The sequence below is a fragment of the Sus scrofa genome, chromosome 6 (genome assembly GCF_000003025.6).
Source record: "Sus scrofa isolate TJ Tabasco breed Duroc chromosome 6, Sscrofa11.1, whole genome shotgun sequence".
Taxonomy (NCBI): domain Eukaryota; kingdom Metazoa; phylum Chordata; class Mammalia; order Artiodactyla; family Suidae; genus Sus; species Sus scrofa.
Genome location: NC_010448.4, coordinates 78,027,458 through 78,045,953, shown reverse-complemented (window position 1 = coordinate 78,045,953; position 18,496 = coordinate 78,027,458). Strand labels below are relative to the sequence as shown.

At 41.5% G+C, this 18,496-nt stretch overlaps 1 protein-coding gene across 1 annotated transcript in view; it reads right to left on the bottom strand.

Moving 5' to 3' along the window:
• Positions 35–18,496, bottom strand: part of MINOS1 (mitochondrial inner membrane organizing system 1) — a 34,434-nt gene continuing 15,972 nt past the window's right edge. Inside the window, exons 2-4 of the mRNA XM_005656034.2 lie at positions 3,748–3,795; positions 2,630–2,739; positions 35–283 (exon numbers count right to left, since the gene is read on the bottom strand). Coding sequence (XP_005656091.2) covers positions 275–283; positions 2,630–2,739; positions 3,748–3,795 — 167 coding nt within the window. The 3' untranslated portion in view covers positions 35–274. The remainder of the gene's footprint in view (positions 284–2,629; positions 2,740–3,747; positions 3,796–18,496) is intronic.

Genomic DNA, 18,496 nt, shown 5'->3' with positions numbered 1-18,496 from the left:
AGAGACCAAAGGCAAAGAAACACAGGCAATGCACTGGGCTGCCTATTTCTGTTTAATTTATTTCTTTTAAGACCACCTCCTCGCAATTTCCAGAGAGAAAATACAAAACAAGAAACAGACTTGGTTTCAAATACATAAACAGTGTGCTGGAGTGGAAAGCATTACTGATAACATTGTTACAGAAGAACGTCAGCTTACTCCAGGGCACTTCAGTATTCCTGAGGAATAAACGGGATTTCTCTTTCCCTCCCACCGGGATGTTCTCAGGGGGGTGTCACTGCTCCTGCAAAGCAAGGACACTCAGGTTAGAACTGTGCAAACAGCATCTGGACAACCCTAACTTGCTGCTGCAGGTCAGACCAATGGACCTCACACCTTACGGCCAGGTTTGCTTTAAATCTGCCCTCCAAGAGGGCTGTACCCATCCCGCCCAGGTTCTTAAGAGTGACTCTCCAGTCTCTGAGGCGGGTGAGTGGAAAGCAGCAGGACAGGGCTACACACTCGGTACCTGGGTAACTGTGTTCCTCAAACCCATCAAAGGGCCAGACCCCAGGGGAACGGAAAGACTGTGGCTCTGGAGTCAAACGGCCTCCTAATGACGGGAACTTTGGCAAGGTTCTCGACCTCAGTAAAATTCGGTTTTCTCATCTGCTGAATGAGGGTAATAAAACCCTGCTCACAAATCTACTGGGAGAGAAGTCTAGAGAACGAATATAAAGATAAAGCTCTGAGGATGGTCCACAGGGCATAGCAGGCACTCAGCAAGCAATTACCATAATATGACTACACTGAAAAAGCCCCAAGTTGGGATTTTGTTCCTCTTTTCAGAGAATGGAGGATGACAACATTGAGGCACAGACTCAAGTTCAGATAAAGTTACAAGGCCATTCTGGAGCAGTCCACATAAGGCTGTAAAAAATGTAACAATATTTTCCACAGTAACTCCCAGCCATTAAATATATACGCATATAATCACCCCCTGAGCCATTATCCATGACAACTCAGTTTGGAACAATGAAAACATTTTTAAACAATTAAAAGACCTGAAGCTCCTCTCCCTGTTCCTTTCTGTTCTCCTCCAAATTCAGCTGCTGTGCCAAAAAAGTGAAGGGCCGGGGAGCAGTGGAAACTGCCTGTCTGTCGTCAGCGCCGGTGCCACGCAGCTGCGCCTCTGCGCGCTGTCCCTCTGGTTACCTCACCCTGCCTCTGGGCAGGGCTGGGTCGTTACGAGAGGGCCCACGAGGGGCCTGCCAGGCCCTTCCGCTGGCCGGCTCCCCGCTCCCAGTCCTCCCCCCAGGCACACAGAGGGTGGTCAGTGGGCGGCTGACAGTCTGAGCAAGTTCTCAGAGCCCTGCAGGGATACTAGTGAGCCCTGTGGCTACAGCTTTGGACCAGAACTGGGACAACTGATTTATACCCTATTTTCTCCTCTACTTGTTATTCTGGTGGAATAATGGACGAGCCAATCACCTTTTCTTGGTTGACCTCAACTATAATAACCCACACTTCTATCAGCACCTCGCAGCTTAAAAACATTTTCACATTTAATCCCCTCCCCCCAAGCCTGTGAGGTAGAAATGATTCCCTCATTTCATAGACAGAAAACAATCTCGGAAGTTAAAACTCAGGCTCACATAGGAAGCAAGCGATGGATGAAGACACACAACTGGGTATCCTGGCTTCTGGGCTCTTTCCACTGGCCCCTGCTGCTGCCCCATCGCAGTGATTCTAGCTCAAGGGTAATCTAGAAAGGCAGATGGTTCTACACATCCAGGGAATGTGAAGTTCTTCATGAAGCTTGCATTGCTATGAAGCCTATGCCTTAATAATCCTGAGGCCATTAGCACATCTAATAAGATACACAATTTACTTCATTCATTTCTTTTACATTTATGTACTCTGTTCCAGGCCCTGGGGATACAAAAAATAAATACCACTCTGTCCAAAGGCTGCCGCACATATAAAGACTTTAGGAAACATGCTGCCTCCTTCCTCTTGAGGCGTGGGTTACAATTTTTCATCTTGTCTGAATCATTAAAAATCCATCTGTAGGAAGTTCCCTTGCAGTGCAGCAGGTTAAGGATCTGGCGTTACTGCAGCTGTGGCGCAGGTTCTATCCCTGGCCCACTAACTTCCACGTGCTGCGGATGAACCCCCCTAAACCCCAAATCCATCTGTAGACAAGACTTTGGCAGAACCATGTGAGACTTAAGAACCTGCCCTCTTGAGTAGAAAGTAGAATAATGGCTGAATGCAGAAGTCTTTAGGTTTAGTCTGAACGTGTGTGAGACAGGGCAGGGACCCAAGATCTTGAACAAAAGTGCCACCTCTGACATCAGATCCTTAACACAAATCTGCTTTTACCACAATGATAAACATAAGGCAGGCGCCTCCATCCATTCTCATCAGCTAACATGAGTGTGCATCTGAACGCACCCAGGCGTCTGGGGGCAGTGGAGGGGACTTTAGGGCCCAAAGCAGCATCAACAGCACTCGGTCCAAAGAGCACTTAGGATCTAGTGATGCCACAATGATGGAACAGTTCTAGGCATGCTAACAAATTCTTCAGGGACTCAGGAGAAAACTCTTTTTCTGTTGAAAGAATGAGAAATACCAATTCTGTACGTACTTTGACATATTTTCCATGTAGTAGATATGGAGCCTGGAAATCATGCTGACAGTTGGAGTAGGCCATTCCCAATCCCATTCCAGAACCAAAGGCCAATGGCCACATTCTTCCTAGTGAGCAAAAAAAGGAAAATCCCAATAGGGAACCACTGAGAGAAAATAAAGCTTTTGTCTGGCTTGAATACATTTGCTAAGGGCTCAGTAAACATTCAACACGCAGCATGCTAATGACCGTAACACATCGTACAGTTTTAATCAACGGCCAAAAAGTGGGGGGTGGGGGTGGGGTGTCTATTAAGCATTTTCACTGCTGGGTTTGAGGTATTAGTAAGTGGTACAACATGAAAACAGTAGACACAGTTGAAGCTTTTAACTTTTCTACATCAGTTCTAATCAGTAGCTCATTTTAACTCATTTCTTATCCTTATCAGAAATAATACCTTTCGGTGAGGCATTTGAATTTTAAAAATACATAAGAATTTCACCAATATTTACATATTTTGATTCTGTAAGTCATGAAGTTTAGTTAAACCAGTACCATAAATGATTATTTCATATCAGCACTATGTGTTAATTATGAATCTCTAGCTGTGTATCCCCCACCAGTTCTTCATGAAAAGAGGTCGAAGTGACCCCTCTGGCTTCTAGCCATGGCTAAACTGCAGAAGTTCTTCCACAAAATGAGAGGGTCATTGCCTGTCCTTCGTTTAGGATAACTTGGGGCCAAAAAGCGTGTGTATTTCTGGTTTTCTACTTGTTACTGCCAGCAGGACTCTCATGTTCAAATGTCTTTAGACAAAATTACAATTAATTAGAATTATTTGAACATGTGGATTTGGCCAAATGACTCAATGGCATAAAGTACAGGCTTTTCTAATGATATCATATTTAAGGCATCAGGCACCCTGACTCAACACCCAGGGGGAGTTCTGGAATGCTCAGCCCATTGTCACATCTTTTGAGTCCACGATCTTTGTCTAGTTCATTTTACAGTGGCCCACCTAAACTCATAAACAGATGGACTGGCAGCCATGGAGTCATGCCTTCCAGAAGCATCCCTGCTCTGTGTGTATATACACTAGGACATTATGTTGTAAAGGTAGTAAGAGTCACACTTACTTTTAAAGAAGGTAAGTGAGAAAACGAGTCCTAATCCAAAACCAGTACCTACAAAGAAGGAGGAAAAACACGGTCAATATCATGACAGTGACTTGAAAAAAATATAATGAACGTTTCATAAATGTGAACACCTATAAAATGGATTTTTTCATAAATTGGCATAGAGATGATTTTTCATTTCTAACCTTCCTTCTTGTTAGAGGCTTTAGGTATGCCTTTGGTCCCTCCGCCCAGTGGGGGATAAGAACCTTATTTCCCACTCTGGAGTGGGGGAAAGGCAGTTCCTGAGTCGATGCTCTCTGAACTGCCTGTGAATAGCCTCCAGCACCTGGGTCTCCTCTCCCCAGCTTCTGCAGGGCACCACAGCCAGAAGAGCAGTTAAACCAGGTCAGCAGGAAGCTTTCCTTGTCATTTCAACACTTGGAGTATGGCTACTTTTTGAGGAAGATGGAAAGGAGTGACCCAGAAAAATTTCCAAAAGTTGTCACAAGTCAGACACAAGTCAGAGTGTCCAGACAGAGGGACACTCCTCAAATGTGGAGATTAATCCCCTCATTTTACTCATAGGGCATTTTTAAGTACTATCTTTCAACATAAAAAGACAAATGCAAGCCTATTTTAATGTTCTGAGAGGAAAAAAACCTTTAAATACCAAATTTTAAATCAAACTAGAGAGAACAATAAGCTTGGGATTTAAAAAAAAAAAATCCTCATTTTGACTTTTTTTTTTTTTTCTTTTTTAGAGCTATACCTGCGGCATATGGAGGTTCCCAGGCTAGGGGTCTAATCAGAGCTGTAGCTGCCAGCCTACGCCAGAGCCACAGCAACGCAGGATCCGAGCCGTGTCTTCGACCTTCACCACAGCTCACAGCAACGCCAGATCCTTGACTAATATTTCTTAAACTCTGGTCACTCTATTGCTATGAAAACAACTTTTGCTAATCCATACATCATCTGCACATTCCTTTTTCTTTTTTTTATTTTTTAATTTTTTTATCCCGTCCTGTATTTAATTGTTTTAATTACTCAATGAATTTATTACATTTACAGTTGTGCAACAGTCATCACAATCCAATTTTATATGATTTCCGTCCCATAACCCCAGGGCATCCCCTCACCCCCCGAACTGTCTCCTTTGGGAAACATAAGTTTTTCAAAGTCTGTTAGTATCTATTCTGCAAAGAAGTTCATTGTGTCCTTTTTTCAGATTCCAGGTGTCAGTGATAGCATTTGATGTTGGTGTCTCGTTGTCTGACTGACTTCGCTTAGCATAATTTCTAGGTCCATCCATGTTGCTAAGGATTCCATCTGAGGAATCGCCATACTGTTTTCCACAGTGGTTGCACCAATTTACAATCCCGCCAACAGTGTAACAGGGTTCCTGTTTCTCCACACTCTCTCCGGCACTTATTGTTTGTAGACTTTTTGATGATGGCCATTCTGGCTGGTGTAAGGTGGTACCTCAGAGTGGTTTTGATTTGGATTTCTCTAATAATGAGTGATGCTGAACATCTTTTCATGTGTTTTTTGGCCATCGGTATGTCTTCTCTGGCAAATTGTCTGTTTAGATCTTCTGCCCATTTTTTGATGAGGTTGTTTTTTTGGTATTGAATCGCAGGTGTTTATAAGTTTTGGAGATTAATCTCTCGTCAGTCACTTCAATTGCAAACATTTTCTCCCATTCTGTGGGTTGTCTTTTCATTTTGTTTAGGTTTCCTTTACTGTGCAGAAACTTTTAAGTTTAATTAAGTCCCATTTTTTTATTTTTGTTTTTACTGTCATTACTCTAAAGAGGTGGATCTGAGAAGATGTTGCTGTCGTTTATGTTGGAGAGTGTTTGGCCTAGGTTTTCCTCTAAGAGTTTTATAGTAGCCGGTCTTATATCTAGGTCTTTAATCCGTTTTGAGTTTATTTTTGAGTATGGTGTTAGGGAGTATTCTAATTTCATTCTTTTCCATGTGGCTGTCCAGTTTTCCCAGCACCACTTACTGAACAGGCTGTCTTTTCTCAATTGTATATTCTTGCCTCCTTTGTCATAGATTAGTTGGCTGTAGGTGCGTGGGTTGAATTCTGGGCTTTCTATCCTGTTCCAGTGATCTATATTTCTGTTATTGTGCCAGTACCATACGGTTTTGATGACTGTTGCTTTGCAGTATAGTCTAAAGTCAGGGAGCCTGATTCCTCCAGCTCCATTTTTCACATTTATTTATTTTCTTTAGAAAAAAAATCAATGTATTATTTTACTACATAAATTCAACCTTAAATAATATTGGTATAATCATGGATTTGAGTATAGCTATATTTTTCCCATGAGCTGTATTAAAGTGAATGCAGAACCATTAAAATAAAAACATGTACCCATGGTACCACTTTACCAAAAAAAAAAAAAAAAAATCACTTCACACACTATGGAGATACATGCCCCAAACTTTGAGATAAACTTACTTTTCCATTACCAAAAACTAAGTTATACATGCCAAAGAAGAGAGCCCAAATGTGACTTTTCCCTCCTAGACTTGACAGATAACTGTTTTCAAACTTTTCAGAGTATTCTGGCTGCTCTTTACCAAGTGTTTGCTCCATGGTCTGATGGAGCCCCTGATCAATCTCTTTACAAATAAGCACCGCATGAAAGTCCCAATTCTCACTTGCCTTAATGGTTTTCAAATATGTGCTGCTGAAATTCCAAGAGCTTCTTCCCTGACAATCCATGAATTTAGGTTACTGCAGTGTGAACATTCAAAGTACTCCTTAGCCAACAAACCTGACCTTTGTGCTCCAAACACAGAGAACTTGGTCTTGAGCAAGCAAGCTAAACCACACTTTTTTGATTCACCTATGCAATAATCCAGCTGAGGCTGGCCTGAAGGAAGTGTTTATGCTATTATCCAGAACAATTTCTGACAATTCTCTTACTATCTATATGTGTCCATGATGTGTTTCTTTCCTACAACTATGTCCTATACTAATAAGAATTTTAATAAAAAAATCATTACTTTGTCCTGTCTAATAGACCCTGGATTAGGTATGGTGCCCAACTTTAAAATGCATCATCTGGGAGTTCCCATCGTGGCTCAGTGGTTTATGAATCTGACTAGGAACCATGAGGTTGCAGGTTCAATCCCTGGCCTCGCTCCATTGGTTAAGGATCTGACCTTGCCATGAACTGTGGTGTATGTCGCAGACGAGGCTCAGATCTGGCACTGCTGTGGCTGTGGCATAGGCTGGCGGCTACAGCTCCAATTCGACCCCTACTCTGGGAACCTCCATATGCGCGGGTGCAGCCCTAGAAAAGACTAAAATAAAATAAAATAAAATAAAATAAAATGCATCATCTGAAGACCACTCATGTCATCCCAATTTCCATGTAATTTAATAAAATGACAGAAAACTGGTCAGTTAACAGACCACAATCATTAACCTATTCAAGGATGACATGGTGAGAAGAAAAAGGAACTAATATCAGTATTTCCCAGGAGTACCCAACATTCTCTCCCTACTCCACACATAAAAAAATTATCTTTTAAACCAAATAACACCCTGATACGGTATTATCCCCCAGTCCAGAGTCAGAAAATAACTTGCTCAAGGCTATCTTCTACAGATAGTGGAAGAACAGTAAATGGGGCCCCAAGCCTGCCAGACCTCAAAGTCACTTTACCCACTATGTCCTGACATTGTTTTTTCCTACAATTTCAGCCCCTAAACAATCATAACCTCCCTCAAGGGAAATTAGAGTATCAAGATATCTAATGCCAGTGAAGTAGGACACAGCCAAAAACCAAGTGGTGCTTCCCATGCAACAGCCCAGAATGCTAGGCAACCAGGGTAGTAACAAGTCCACACAAGGCCAAACGGGCTTGTTCAGATTCATTCCCAGACTAATCCTACAGCACATGTCATAGACATAAGTCCACCTGGTGGGTATGATCCAGAACATCAGAGAAATGGCAACTATCACGACTGATACTCCTTGGCAAGAATCTTTGTGCTTGGTGTATAAAATGGCACAGGGTTCCATTTCAAAGCAACTTGCCTCACCCCCTTGCAGCTGGAAGATGAGTAAGACAGTAAATTGGTACTAGAAAATGAGGTAAAGAATTTGGACTGGCTTACAGATTTCAAACCCGGCAATGGGATGGGGAGGTAGGCCAGTAAAAACATAATGGCTTACAATCAGGGCTTTTGGTCTTCTCCATCTGGAAGGCAATTTTTTGGCAAACAAATCAAAAGCTCAAAAAGAAAATATTCAGCATTTTTCTTGTTCCTCTGATTCCATGCCTGTCTCTCCTATTTTCCCCCAAGGAAAGAAAGCTCTCTGATGCTCAACTTTTCCTCATAGGAGACCAAGAACAATGCTAAGCCCGCTGCTACCAGCATCACTCAACCAAAGATGAGAAATGTTTCAACAACAACCAGTACACAGTAGAAAATCTTTTGTCTCTAGACTTCACTCAAGTTCCGGTGTATGCCCAACCACCCAGGTTTGCTCCTATTAAAGGCATTTATCTGCAAGTATAAATACGAGATCAAAATCACAGTCCAGATGGGACCAAAGACGGAGTATACTCAAATTAGGCTGCTAAATCTTCAATTCTTAGGACTGATTTCTCTTCTCCATTTCTAGATCTTTAAGACACAAAATAACAAGTCTATTCTCTACAGAAAAAAAAATAATATGGAAAATGATTTTTAAATGCCAACATTTTACTTAAAATTAGCTATCTCGGTTATTTAAGAGATAAACAATGGTGGAACTGCTGATGAGTTTTACAGATTCAAGTTCTCACATGCTCAATTTTCTTTTAAAAGGCAACATGTTGCTTCAAAGAAAGTCCCACCTGATCAGGGGACACCAACTCTGCAGCTGTTTTCACTAAAGACTGGCACCTCTAGGCCAGGTTTAAACTTCATAACAATAAAACATGAAAGGTTTGTCTTACAATAAAAACAAACCAACATGGAAAAGAGAAGAGTTTTCTCTGCCTTTGGCCACTTTTTGTTGTTGTTGCATGACAAGCTCTCTTAGAGGAAAAAAGCCAAAGGAAAAAGTACAAAGCATTTTTCACCTTCCCTGGAAGCAAATATTTAATTATGAATAAAATTTATAAAACTCTGACTCCCCCTTCAAGCCTGTTCTTTTGGCCCATGCTGTCTGGAATGACAAATAACCCTAAAGTAAAGAAATGCCTGATTATAGGTACACATCTTCCTCATGGCAAAGTCCAGCTATGAGGGGGGTAAGGAGGGGGAGCGAGGCAAAAAAAAAAAACCCACCACAACAGAGAGGCCTTATGGAATGACATTAGGCAAGGAGCCCTTGATCTGAAACCATTTCTTTTGGAGAGGAAAAAGAATTGGCACAAATTCTTTCAAAAAGAAATTATTCCAAATCAATCTAACTGTGCACTTCAATGCATGCTTAGTGCCCAAAAGGACATCATAAAACTGGCTAGTAGATAAACACACATTTTTAGAAAGGAGCAATTCCTTAATAGTTCATCTGATGTTATTTTAGTAGCAAAACACCAGAGAACTCGCTCCACTAGCTACATAAAAAATATTGCTTAGTCAATGCCACTTTTAGAAAAATCTTTGCTCTCACCACGCCACATATTATAAAGCTTCACTTCACTGAAATACTTAGAAAGCAAACATAATCAGCAAGAATTAAGAAGCAGGCTGCATAATCTGACTGCAGTCCTGGAGTAGAAATAGAAATGTACTTTGGATATTAATCCCTAAGCAGAACAAGTTGGAGCAATACAGGTTCCTATAGAATTAACTTCAATGAAGCTCCAATTGCTGATGGATTTTCAGTGGAAGAGGAGTAATTCAATGTTGAGAAAGGCATTAAAAAAAAAATATGGAGTTCTCTCGCGGCGCAGCAAGGTAAAGATCCAGGGTTGTCACTGCCAGTGGCTTAGGTTGCTGCTGTGGTGCATGTTCAATCCCTAGCCAGGGAAATTTCACAAGCCATGCACGTGTACAAACACACACACAAATCCTCAGCAAGTTACTTAGAAAACACTTCTATGAAAGATCAATCATGGGGAAAGAAGACCACAGACCCATTTTATTTATCAATAATTGATTATATAATTAAGAGCTCACTCCAGCTTGTAGTTAACATTTTAAACAAAGCTCCTAAATTCCTAAGGTCAATGTTTAATCAATGCTAAATTGTGATCTGCATCTAAAAATTAAAATTGCAAAGCAACTACATTTTAACTAGTGTAATAATACTGCAAGACATAGGAGCAAAAACTTAAGTACCATATTCAACTAGAAGTTTATGAATACGAGACTATAGAAATTACAAGCAAGTTTTAAAGATCCTAGAAACTACGTGCCAAACAACTTTATTCTTTATGCCTGAAAGAAAAGATACGGCTTCCAAAAAATGAGATATTTGGTCTCCCACTGAGTAGCCATGAGACAGGCCCCGTTTAGACTGTGGCTCCCTCTGCGCCAGCCAGCTCTCAGACCTCAGGTCAGTTCTTTAACCTCACTCAGTCTCCACGTGCTCATCTGTAGTGTGAAAACAATCTTCTAGGGCTGCTGTATTAGGAAAATGTAAGCTATCTAGCAGTGTATGAAAAAGACTTTAATAAATGCTATTAAGTTCTGCTACCTCTCTAATAAAACTCAAAAGATGTCAGAAGTTTATGTAACAGTCAATCCTCTATGAAAATGCAACTCCCTGGCTTGCTTAGGATCCCACTGTGAGTGAACCACAGCTGAAAATCTCAATCTTTTCCCCTACTCTTTGCATAGTTGAACTTATTTCACTGGCATTAGCAACTGTTCATAGTGTGTGTGTGTGTGTGTGTGTGTGTGTTTAAATATATATTTTGCCCTGCCTGCAGCATGCACAAGCTCCCAGGCCAGTGATCAAACCCATGCCACAGCTGTAACTACAGCCACGGCTGTGACAACACCAGATTTTTAACCTGCTGAGCCATGGGGTAACATATATATATATATATATATACATACACACACACACATATATTTTTTTTTCAAATAGGGGATTCCTTCAGAAGCACAGCTAAACGAGAACATTTTGCCTTAGAATACAATAAAAAATTTTCCTAGAGCTGTCTTGTGTTTAATAAAGCTACATGTATGCTCTAAACATGGACTAAGAGCAAACTGACCTATTTATAATGCGCACGCTTTCCTGTTCAATCATGTTTCTATCAACATTATTACAATCATCAAATGCATGTGTTATGACAGGACAAACAAGAATATGCTTTTATAGAAAAGTATCCCTGGGATGGAGTTTAGTGAGAATTACGTTTCCAAGAAACATTCCTGATTTATGAAAGATGTTCAGGGCCCAATTCATGAGGGGAAAAAAAGTTTTAAGTCAGCTCCAAACTGTGTTACTTAATCCTTTGAGGCAAAGACAGACTGTCCCAGGTGTCCCTGTGTAAATGCCAAGTCATGTGAATTAACCAAGAAAGTGTGCCAGACCAAATGCCCAGAGATGGTAATTTGGTCTGTGTTAATCAGCTTCTCAAGCATCAACACTGCTGCAGGGTATGTAGGAAACACACTAGGGTGGCTATTTTACAAGACCTTAACCTTCCTGTGCCTACTGGACTAGAAAGAGGTTGAAACACCTGTATGAATTTCTTGGGTGGACATCAATCACCAGGATTCTGATCGGAACAAGTAAAGCAGTCAGCACAGAACAGAGTGAAGACAGGAGAGATCAATGTGGAAGTCATTACTGGTGTGCTCTGTTTTAAGAAAAGCCAAACTCACAAAAAGCGTCCTTTTAAAGTACATACAGCACATGATCCAGCTTTCAGAATTTTGACAGCCACACAACTTTCCAAGAATGCACAAAAGGAACATGGCTGAACACATTTTACTAAAATACAATTAGCTGCTTCACATGTGGGCACAGCACGTAGGAAAACAAGAAGCTCTGAACACTAATGATTAAAGGGACATTGAAAAATGCAGACTTACTGTTTCAATAAACACAATAAAAGGGACAATGCATTACTTTTATCAGAGGGTGCTTTGGAGGTACGAACATTTACAGAGTGGCAGGCACTGTACGTTTCTACACATTATTTCATGTGACCCGTGGAACCACCTTATGAGGTGTATTGTGACCCTGTCTCAGAGAAGAGGAAACAATGCAAAGACGCTAAATGACCCATCCAAGTACACACAACTAAAACGTGGAACTCAGCCCAATCTGTCTGACTCCAAAGTCAGGGAGTCTTTCTTATCTGCAGAGATAAACCTCAGGGAGCGGTCAGGTGGGCAGCAGGGAGATGAGTCTATTGTGACATATGTCGACAAAGTGTTTTTCTGGATTTTATGGATTGTAGTACACTGACTGCACAGGTAATTTATGACTAGGTTACTCTTCAGTCTCTTAAGAAAACAACAGAAACCACAGATGTTTGACTTATCAAGAGGGTAGCAAAACCCTGAAATTACTTAGAATAAATGAGAAATAGTCGGGAAATACTTCTGTGTACTGGCTGGAGAGAAAATGAATCCACTGTTCAAAAGGTATTTTCCAGCAAGTCCCTTCCTTCCCAATACTTTAACACCTCTAGATCCTCCTCCTCGTCAGTAACTGGATTCTCATCCTTGCGAAAGTAAGAGTAAGAATCAGGGATTCATTACACTCTAGGTATACGTCATTACAGCTATTACGTTGTTGCCTATGCCTGATTTAAATGAAAAAAAAAATCAAGAAACAAGAACCAACAGTTTCTTTTCCTTACACATTCACTTGATCTATATTTATCAGTATTTATTCAGTAGAAGGCACTGGGGATACATATTTTTTACTCTTGGAGTACATCACTAGCGTATATAGGGTTTATTCTTCAAAAAGTGGGAAGTGTTACACCGTGGTTATATGTCCATTACATGGACTTGGGGGAAAGACAGGTTAAACAGGATTGAGGATACTGCTTAGGTCACTCACTAGTTGTGTTTCAGTGCTTGGACAAATTATATACAATTGGTTTCTTCACACAGAAACTAGGAATACTAATAGTGACTGTCCCTGGCTGGGGAATGGCAAGGGTGAAACGGCGTAAAAGTCTAAGTGTAAGAAGCTTGGAAGAACGGTGCACTGCACGCAGTAATTGTAATTGTCTTCTCTCCCCCCCTCCCCAAAGAAAACCTTTTCAAGAATAAATATTTACTGAGCACTGAAGGGCAAGAGCACTGGGCTCAACAAGGGTCAGAAATAAGTAAGACCCAGTCTCTTCACCGGAAGCTTGGGATCAAGAAGGAATAATAACTCAGGAATCCAGAAAACTGAACAAAAGCAGATCCTTGATGCCAGGAGAGGGACAATGTTCTGCTGGTTAAGAGGAACACATTTAGCCGAGTTTGTTTTGTTTTGTTTTTAAGTGTTATGGCTGCACCCACAGCATATGGGAGTGCCTGGGCCAGGGCTGAATCCAAGCCTCAGCTGTGGCAATGCCAGATCTTTTAACCCACTGTGCCAGGATGGGAATTGAACCTGCACCTTTGCAGTGACTTGAGCCACTGCTGTCAATTCTTAGCCCATTGGGCCACAGCAGGAATTTTTTTAATGTTCAAGAAATAGGTAGCATTTGAGTTGTTTAAAGGGTAGGCTTTTTAAAAATAATTTTTTTGGCCACACCTGCAGCATGAAGAAGTTCCGGAACTAAGGACTGAACCTGTGCCACAGCAGTGACAACACCAGAACCTTAACTGCTAGGCCACCACCAGGGAACTTCTTAAGGTGTAGACTTTTAACAGCCAGAGTTGGGAGGGGGATGGGCACACACTCCACCCGGTTGGCCCCAGAAAAGCAGGGTTTGTCCAGGGAATGGGGTGGGGGGATAGCAATCTAGTGAAGCAAGAAGCATGTCCCAGAGAGCAAGAGATAAGGCTAGAAAGGAACGGGGACTACTCTGAAGGCACCAGGAGCTGGGTCAAGGAGTCTGCCCAGCACTTAATTTAGTAAGCAGGGAACTTCCCTGAAGAGTTTTTAAAAAGACATAACATGACTGAAGCTATGCTTTAAGAAGACTCATCTGACTAAGGTGTGTAGGATTACTTGGAAAGGAAGAGACATTTTGCTGGCAGGATTTATAGGACTTATCAGCTGATCAAGTGTATGTACGTGTATCTAGGGTTTGAGAGGATGCAGTGGGGAAGGCTGTCAAAGAAGATGCTGAGAATTTCTACCTGGATAATTATACAAACACTGGTGCTATTTGAAAGTTATCAAAAAAACTTTTAATACTAAATTTCCTTAATCAATCTAAAATATAACTTGGTTTATAAAAATGCAACCTCTACAGAATTTTCAGGAACATCATACAATATCAAACAAAGTGCATTCACTATGTACTTATGCATCAGGATTAAATTATTGCATTTAATCCTGAGAATAAACTTCTCTTATCAGCCCCATTTTATATATAGACCAAGAAACTGAGAACAGAAAAGTTAAGTAACTTGCCTCAGGTCACACACCTGGGATTTGAACCCAGGCAGTCTGACTCCAGAGCCCTGGTCTTTGGTTGCCTTGTTCCTAGGCCTCCACTGCAGCCTCCTCACAGATAAACAAAGCTATTGTAATCATTCTGACTCACCAAAGGAAGCTCAATACCTTCCAGATTCATCCTAGCCAACACTATGTGTGGGCCTTTCTTCATCATACAAACTGAGTGCCCTGCCTGGCACTAGGCGAGGCCCCAGGAAATAAGTCCCTGCACTCAGTAAGTTCATTTGTTGGAGCCAATGGATAATAAGAAACTCAAAGCACAAGGTACAATGACAGATTTGGACAGAAGGCTCCATCAAAGATGGAGACAGCAGTTAGGAGAAAGCTGCCGTAGGAGTTCCCATCGTAGCGCAACATGATGAATCCAACTAGGAACCATGAGGTTGCAGGTTTGATCCCTGCCCTCGCCCAGTGAATTAAGGATCCGGCATTGCCGTGAGCTGTGGTGCAGGTCGCAGACACGGCTCAGATCTGCAGTGGCTGTGGCGTAGGCAATTAGACCCCTAGCCTAGGAACCTCCACATGCTGCGGGTGCAGCCCTAAAAAACAAAATAAATGAATAAACAAAAAAGGATAAAGCTGTTGGCAGTGGCCCAGGTGGGAGCTAGGTCCAATCTTCAGATTTTCTCTGCTGTCTGACTGAAAAATGTGAACTTACATACTCTGGTCTCTCCTCAACACCACCCTCCCCACCCCCAGGTATTCCATGCTGCAGAAATCAAAGAGACCATACTAAAGGTAAGCAGGACAGGTTAAAGCAGGACAGTGATCAGGGATTAGGAACTTCAGAGGAGCGGGAGTGACCACACTTACTGACAAGACATCAATCCTAAGGTAAGGATATGGTCATGGACAGAGATAAATAGAAATGGAAGAGACGACAAGCATTTTTAAAAACATACCAAAGGTTTTGCATTTAACGTATGGCTGGTGCAAATGTGACTGTCCCCGATCAGCATTTACAATGGAGCTAGACTGACTCGCCTGAATCTTGGGGCCTTCCCTAACTAAGCAAACAGCTTCTTTGCTGTTCACGTCTGTCTCTCACAAGGAGCCCAAGACTCTGAGGCTAGGAAACAGCACCCAGCTGACTTTGTTACAGCAGTATTCCACCGTCTTTCTTAAAAGCATCAGTATTCTACAGAGCCCCATAAATAAACCTCTCCCAACTGGTGAACTTGCATACATTAAGAAAGCAAGAATGTAGTTTTCATGCTGAGTGAAGAAAAAAAAGTCTTCCAAAACATAAGTTATGAGCTGAAATAAAATGAATTTCAAGTTGGAGCAAGGAAAAAAAATAAGCTGTGATTTTTCATTGGTCACAGCCAACCTTTTCTGGGAAAACATAAGATTAGTAGCATTTATTCTAATGTCAAGACAACATATGAATAGAGCGGTAATTTACTGTATTTTTGCTTCTAGTCAGAGTAGGATACTATGAGCTCACATACAGGCTTACTCTGAAATGGTTAAAAAAAAAAATTCCTACAACTCACAGACTTCAATTTAGTCATCTGAAATAATGCCAAGAAACTAGCAGCTTTCTTAGGACTACCTTCCTAGTAAAAAGTGAATTATGCTGCTTAAATCGTTTGCTTCAGTTAATCACTTAAAATCAAACAGGAATTCTGAGTTTATATGCTCAGGTTCTAACAAATAATCAGAAACATTTGTTCTAATTCACAAACATTTGTCAAAGTAAAGTGGGTCTACAAATCCGTCAACAATTATGTCAGAGTGTTACAACAATTACACACTATTCTAAGCATTCTAACGCAGGTTTAGGCTAGATAAAGAAAACTGAAGTAAAAGCAACGGATTTCAATTCCTCCCATATACACTGTTAACTATTAATCAAATAGCTTTAAAATCCACCTGAAGATACACAATTGAAGCAACTTGGTGATGGGTGATGGGTCTCTCTCTATATACATATTTTTTTTAGGGCCGCACCCACATCATATGGAAGTTCCCATGCTAAGGGTTGAATCAGAACTACAGCTGCCTGTCTACACCACAGCTCACAGCAATGCTGGATTCCCAACCCACTGGGTGAGGCTAGGGATCAAACCTGCAACCTCACGGATACTGGTCGGAATTGCTTCCACTGGGCCACAACGGGAACTCCCTGGGTCTCTGAATTTTAAACAAGCACATGGGCCACAATGCAATCTGCCCAACCACCTGCCCTTTCTCCCAGACATGCCTCCTCATCATCCATAAATATCCCATATTCTTCTCAAATTTTTTTCTAATCTGTACCCCTTTATCCTTTATTTCTTGTTTCCTATCAGGCTTTCTAAAAAGCATTTCAAATTCATTTTCCCCACTTCTTTTAAAATTGACAAATTATGTAAATCAGCTATAATGAAAAAAATAAAAATTATAAAAAAATAAATAAAATTGACGAGTTAAATTGTTACCTGTTAACAGTTATCATCTAGATTCCAATGGGCTTTCACTTAATATTTGTCTTAAAAAAAAAAGGCATTCATTTAGTCAAAAAAAAAAAAAAAAACCCTATATTTTCTTTCTTTTTTTTTTTTTTCTTTTTTGCTATTTCTTGGGCCGCTCCCGCGGAATATGGAGGTTCCCAGGTTAGGGGTCCAATCGGAGCTGTAGCCACTGGCCTACACCAGAGCCACAGCAACACAGGATCCGAGCCGCGTCTGCAACCTACACCACAGCTCACGGCAACGCCGGATCATTAACCCACTGAGCAAGGCCAGGGACCGAACCCACAACCTCATGGTTCCTAGTCGGATTCGTTAACCACTGTGCCACGATGGGAACTCCCCCTATACTTTCTTTAAAGTCACTCTAATCAATCTTTTTGTTTCTTTTTCTTTTTTCTTCATTTCCCACCACTTTTGTTGCTGAAAGAGTGTATGCATATGGATGTATGAATATATGACCCTGTGTTGTGTGAAGAGACATAAAGAGTAAGAAGTTTGGAGCACTTGCACTTGTCATGGGCAGGATTTCTAAACCTCGACTCCTGACATCTGGGGCTGGATAATTCTTGGTTGCTGTCCCGTGCAGAGTAGGATGTTCAGCAGCATCCTGTTTCCCTACCCACTAGATGTCAGTAGCACCCCCACTCCCCCATCCCCCAGCAATATGGGAACCATACAGGTCTCCAGACATCGCCAAATGTCCCAGGGGGTGGGGGTGGGGGGGTAAGTCACCCGCAGCTGAGGCCCACCAGTCTAGCTAGCGCTTTTACAATTTATAAGATGCTTTCACATCCATTAGATTATTATCTAATCCTGGGCCTCATCAAAACCATGTAGGAATTAGCATGGGAAATTTACAGAAGAGGAAACTGAGGCTGAGAGGCCATCAACTGTTCCAAGCTCACTTGGCTCCAGGCCTGTTCTTCCCACGTCCCACAGAGTGCCCCTCCAGCTCAAGAAGCGTCATACTGCAGGCCCTTGGTTTCCTCACCCTTACAGTAGAGGCTTCTCTTTCTTCCAGAGACATCTTCTGTGAAAGTCTCATACATTCAAAAGATAAAACTAAGCTGCTATTTGAGGAGTCCAAGTAGCAGCCAGGCCATACATCCTGAACCCCATACTTGTCCCAGAGGGGCCCCACAAACTTTACGGCTCTGCAGAGCACATTTTGTAAACTGGTGATAATGAACTCCCCTGTCTGCTGTAACACATAAAGTTATGATTCTGGTTTTTTGCCTTTTTTTTTTTAAAAGGGCCACACCTACAGCATATGGAAGTTCCTGGTTTAGGGGTTCAAATGGAGCTGCAGCTGCCAGCCACAGCCACACTGGACCCGAGCCACATCTGCAACCCACAGCTTGCAGCAATGTCAGATCCTTTAGCCCACTGAGTGAGGCCAGGGATCGAATCTGCGTCCTCAGAGATGCCAGTCAGATTCATTTCCCCTGAGCATCAACAGGAACTCCAGTTTATTGTTTATCATTACATTTATAAAATAGGATCATTTATCATACATGATGTTCTAAAATTTGCTTTTCTCAAGACTTTATGATTATCATGGACACTTTCTGTGACAGTATGTCTATTTAAAACTTTTTATGAACTTAACATACAAACAGAAAGCTGCACAATTAAGTGTACCACTCAATGAATTTTCACAGACTAAACATACCCATGTTACCAGCAACCAGAGCAAGAAACAAAAGATAACCAGCATCCCCAGAAGCCTGCTTTGTGCTCCCTGAATCAAAATTAGCCATCC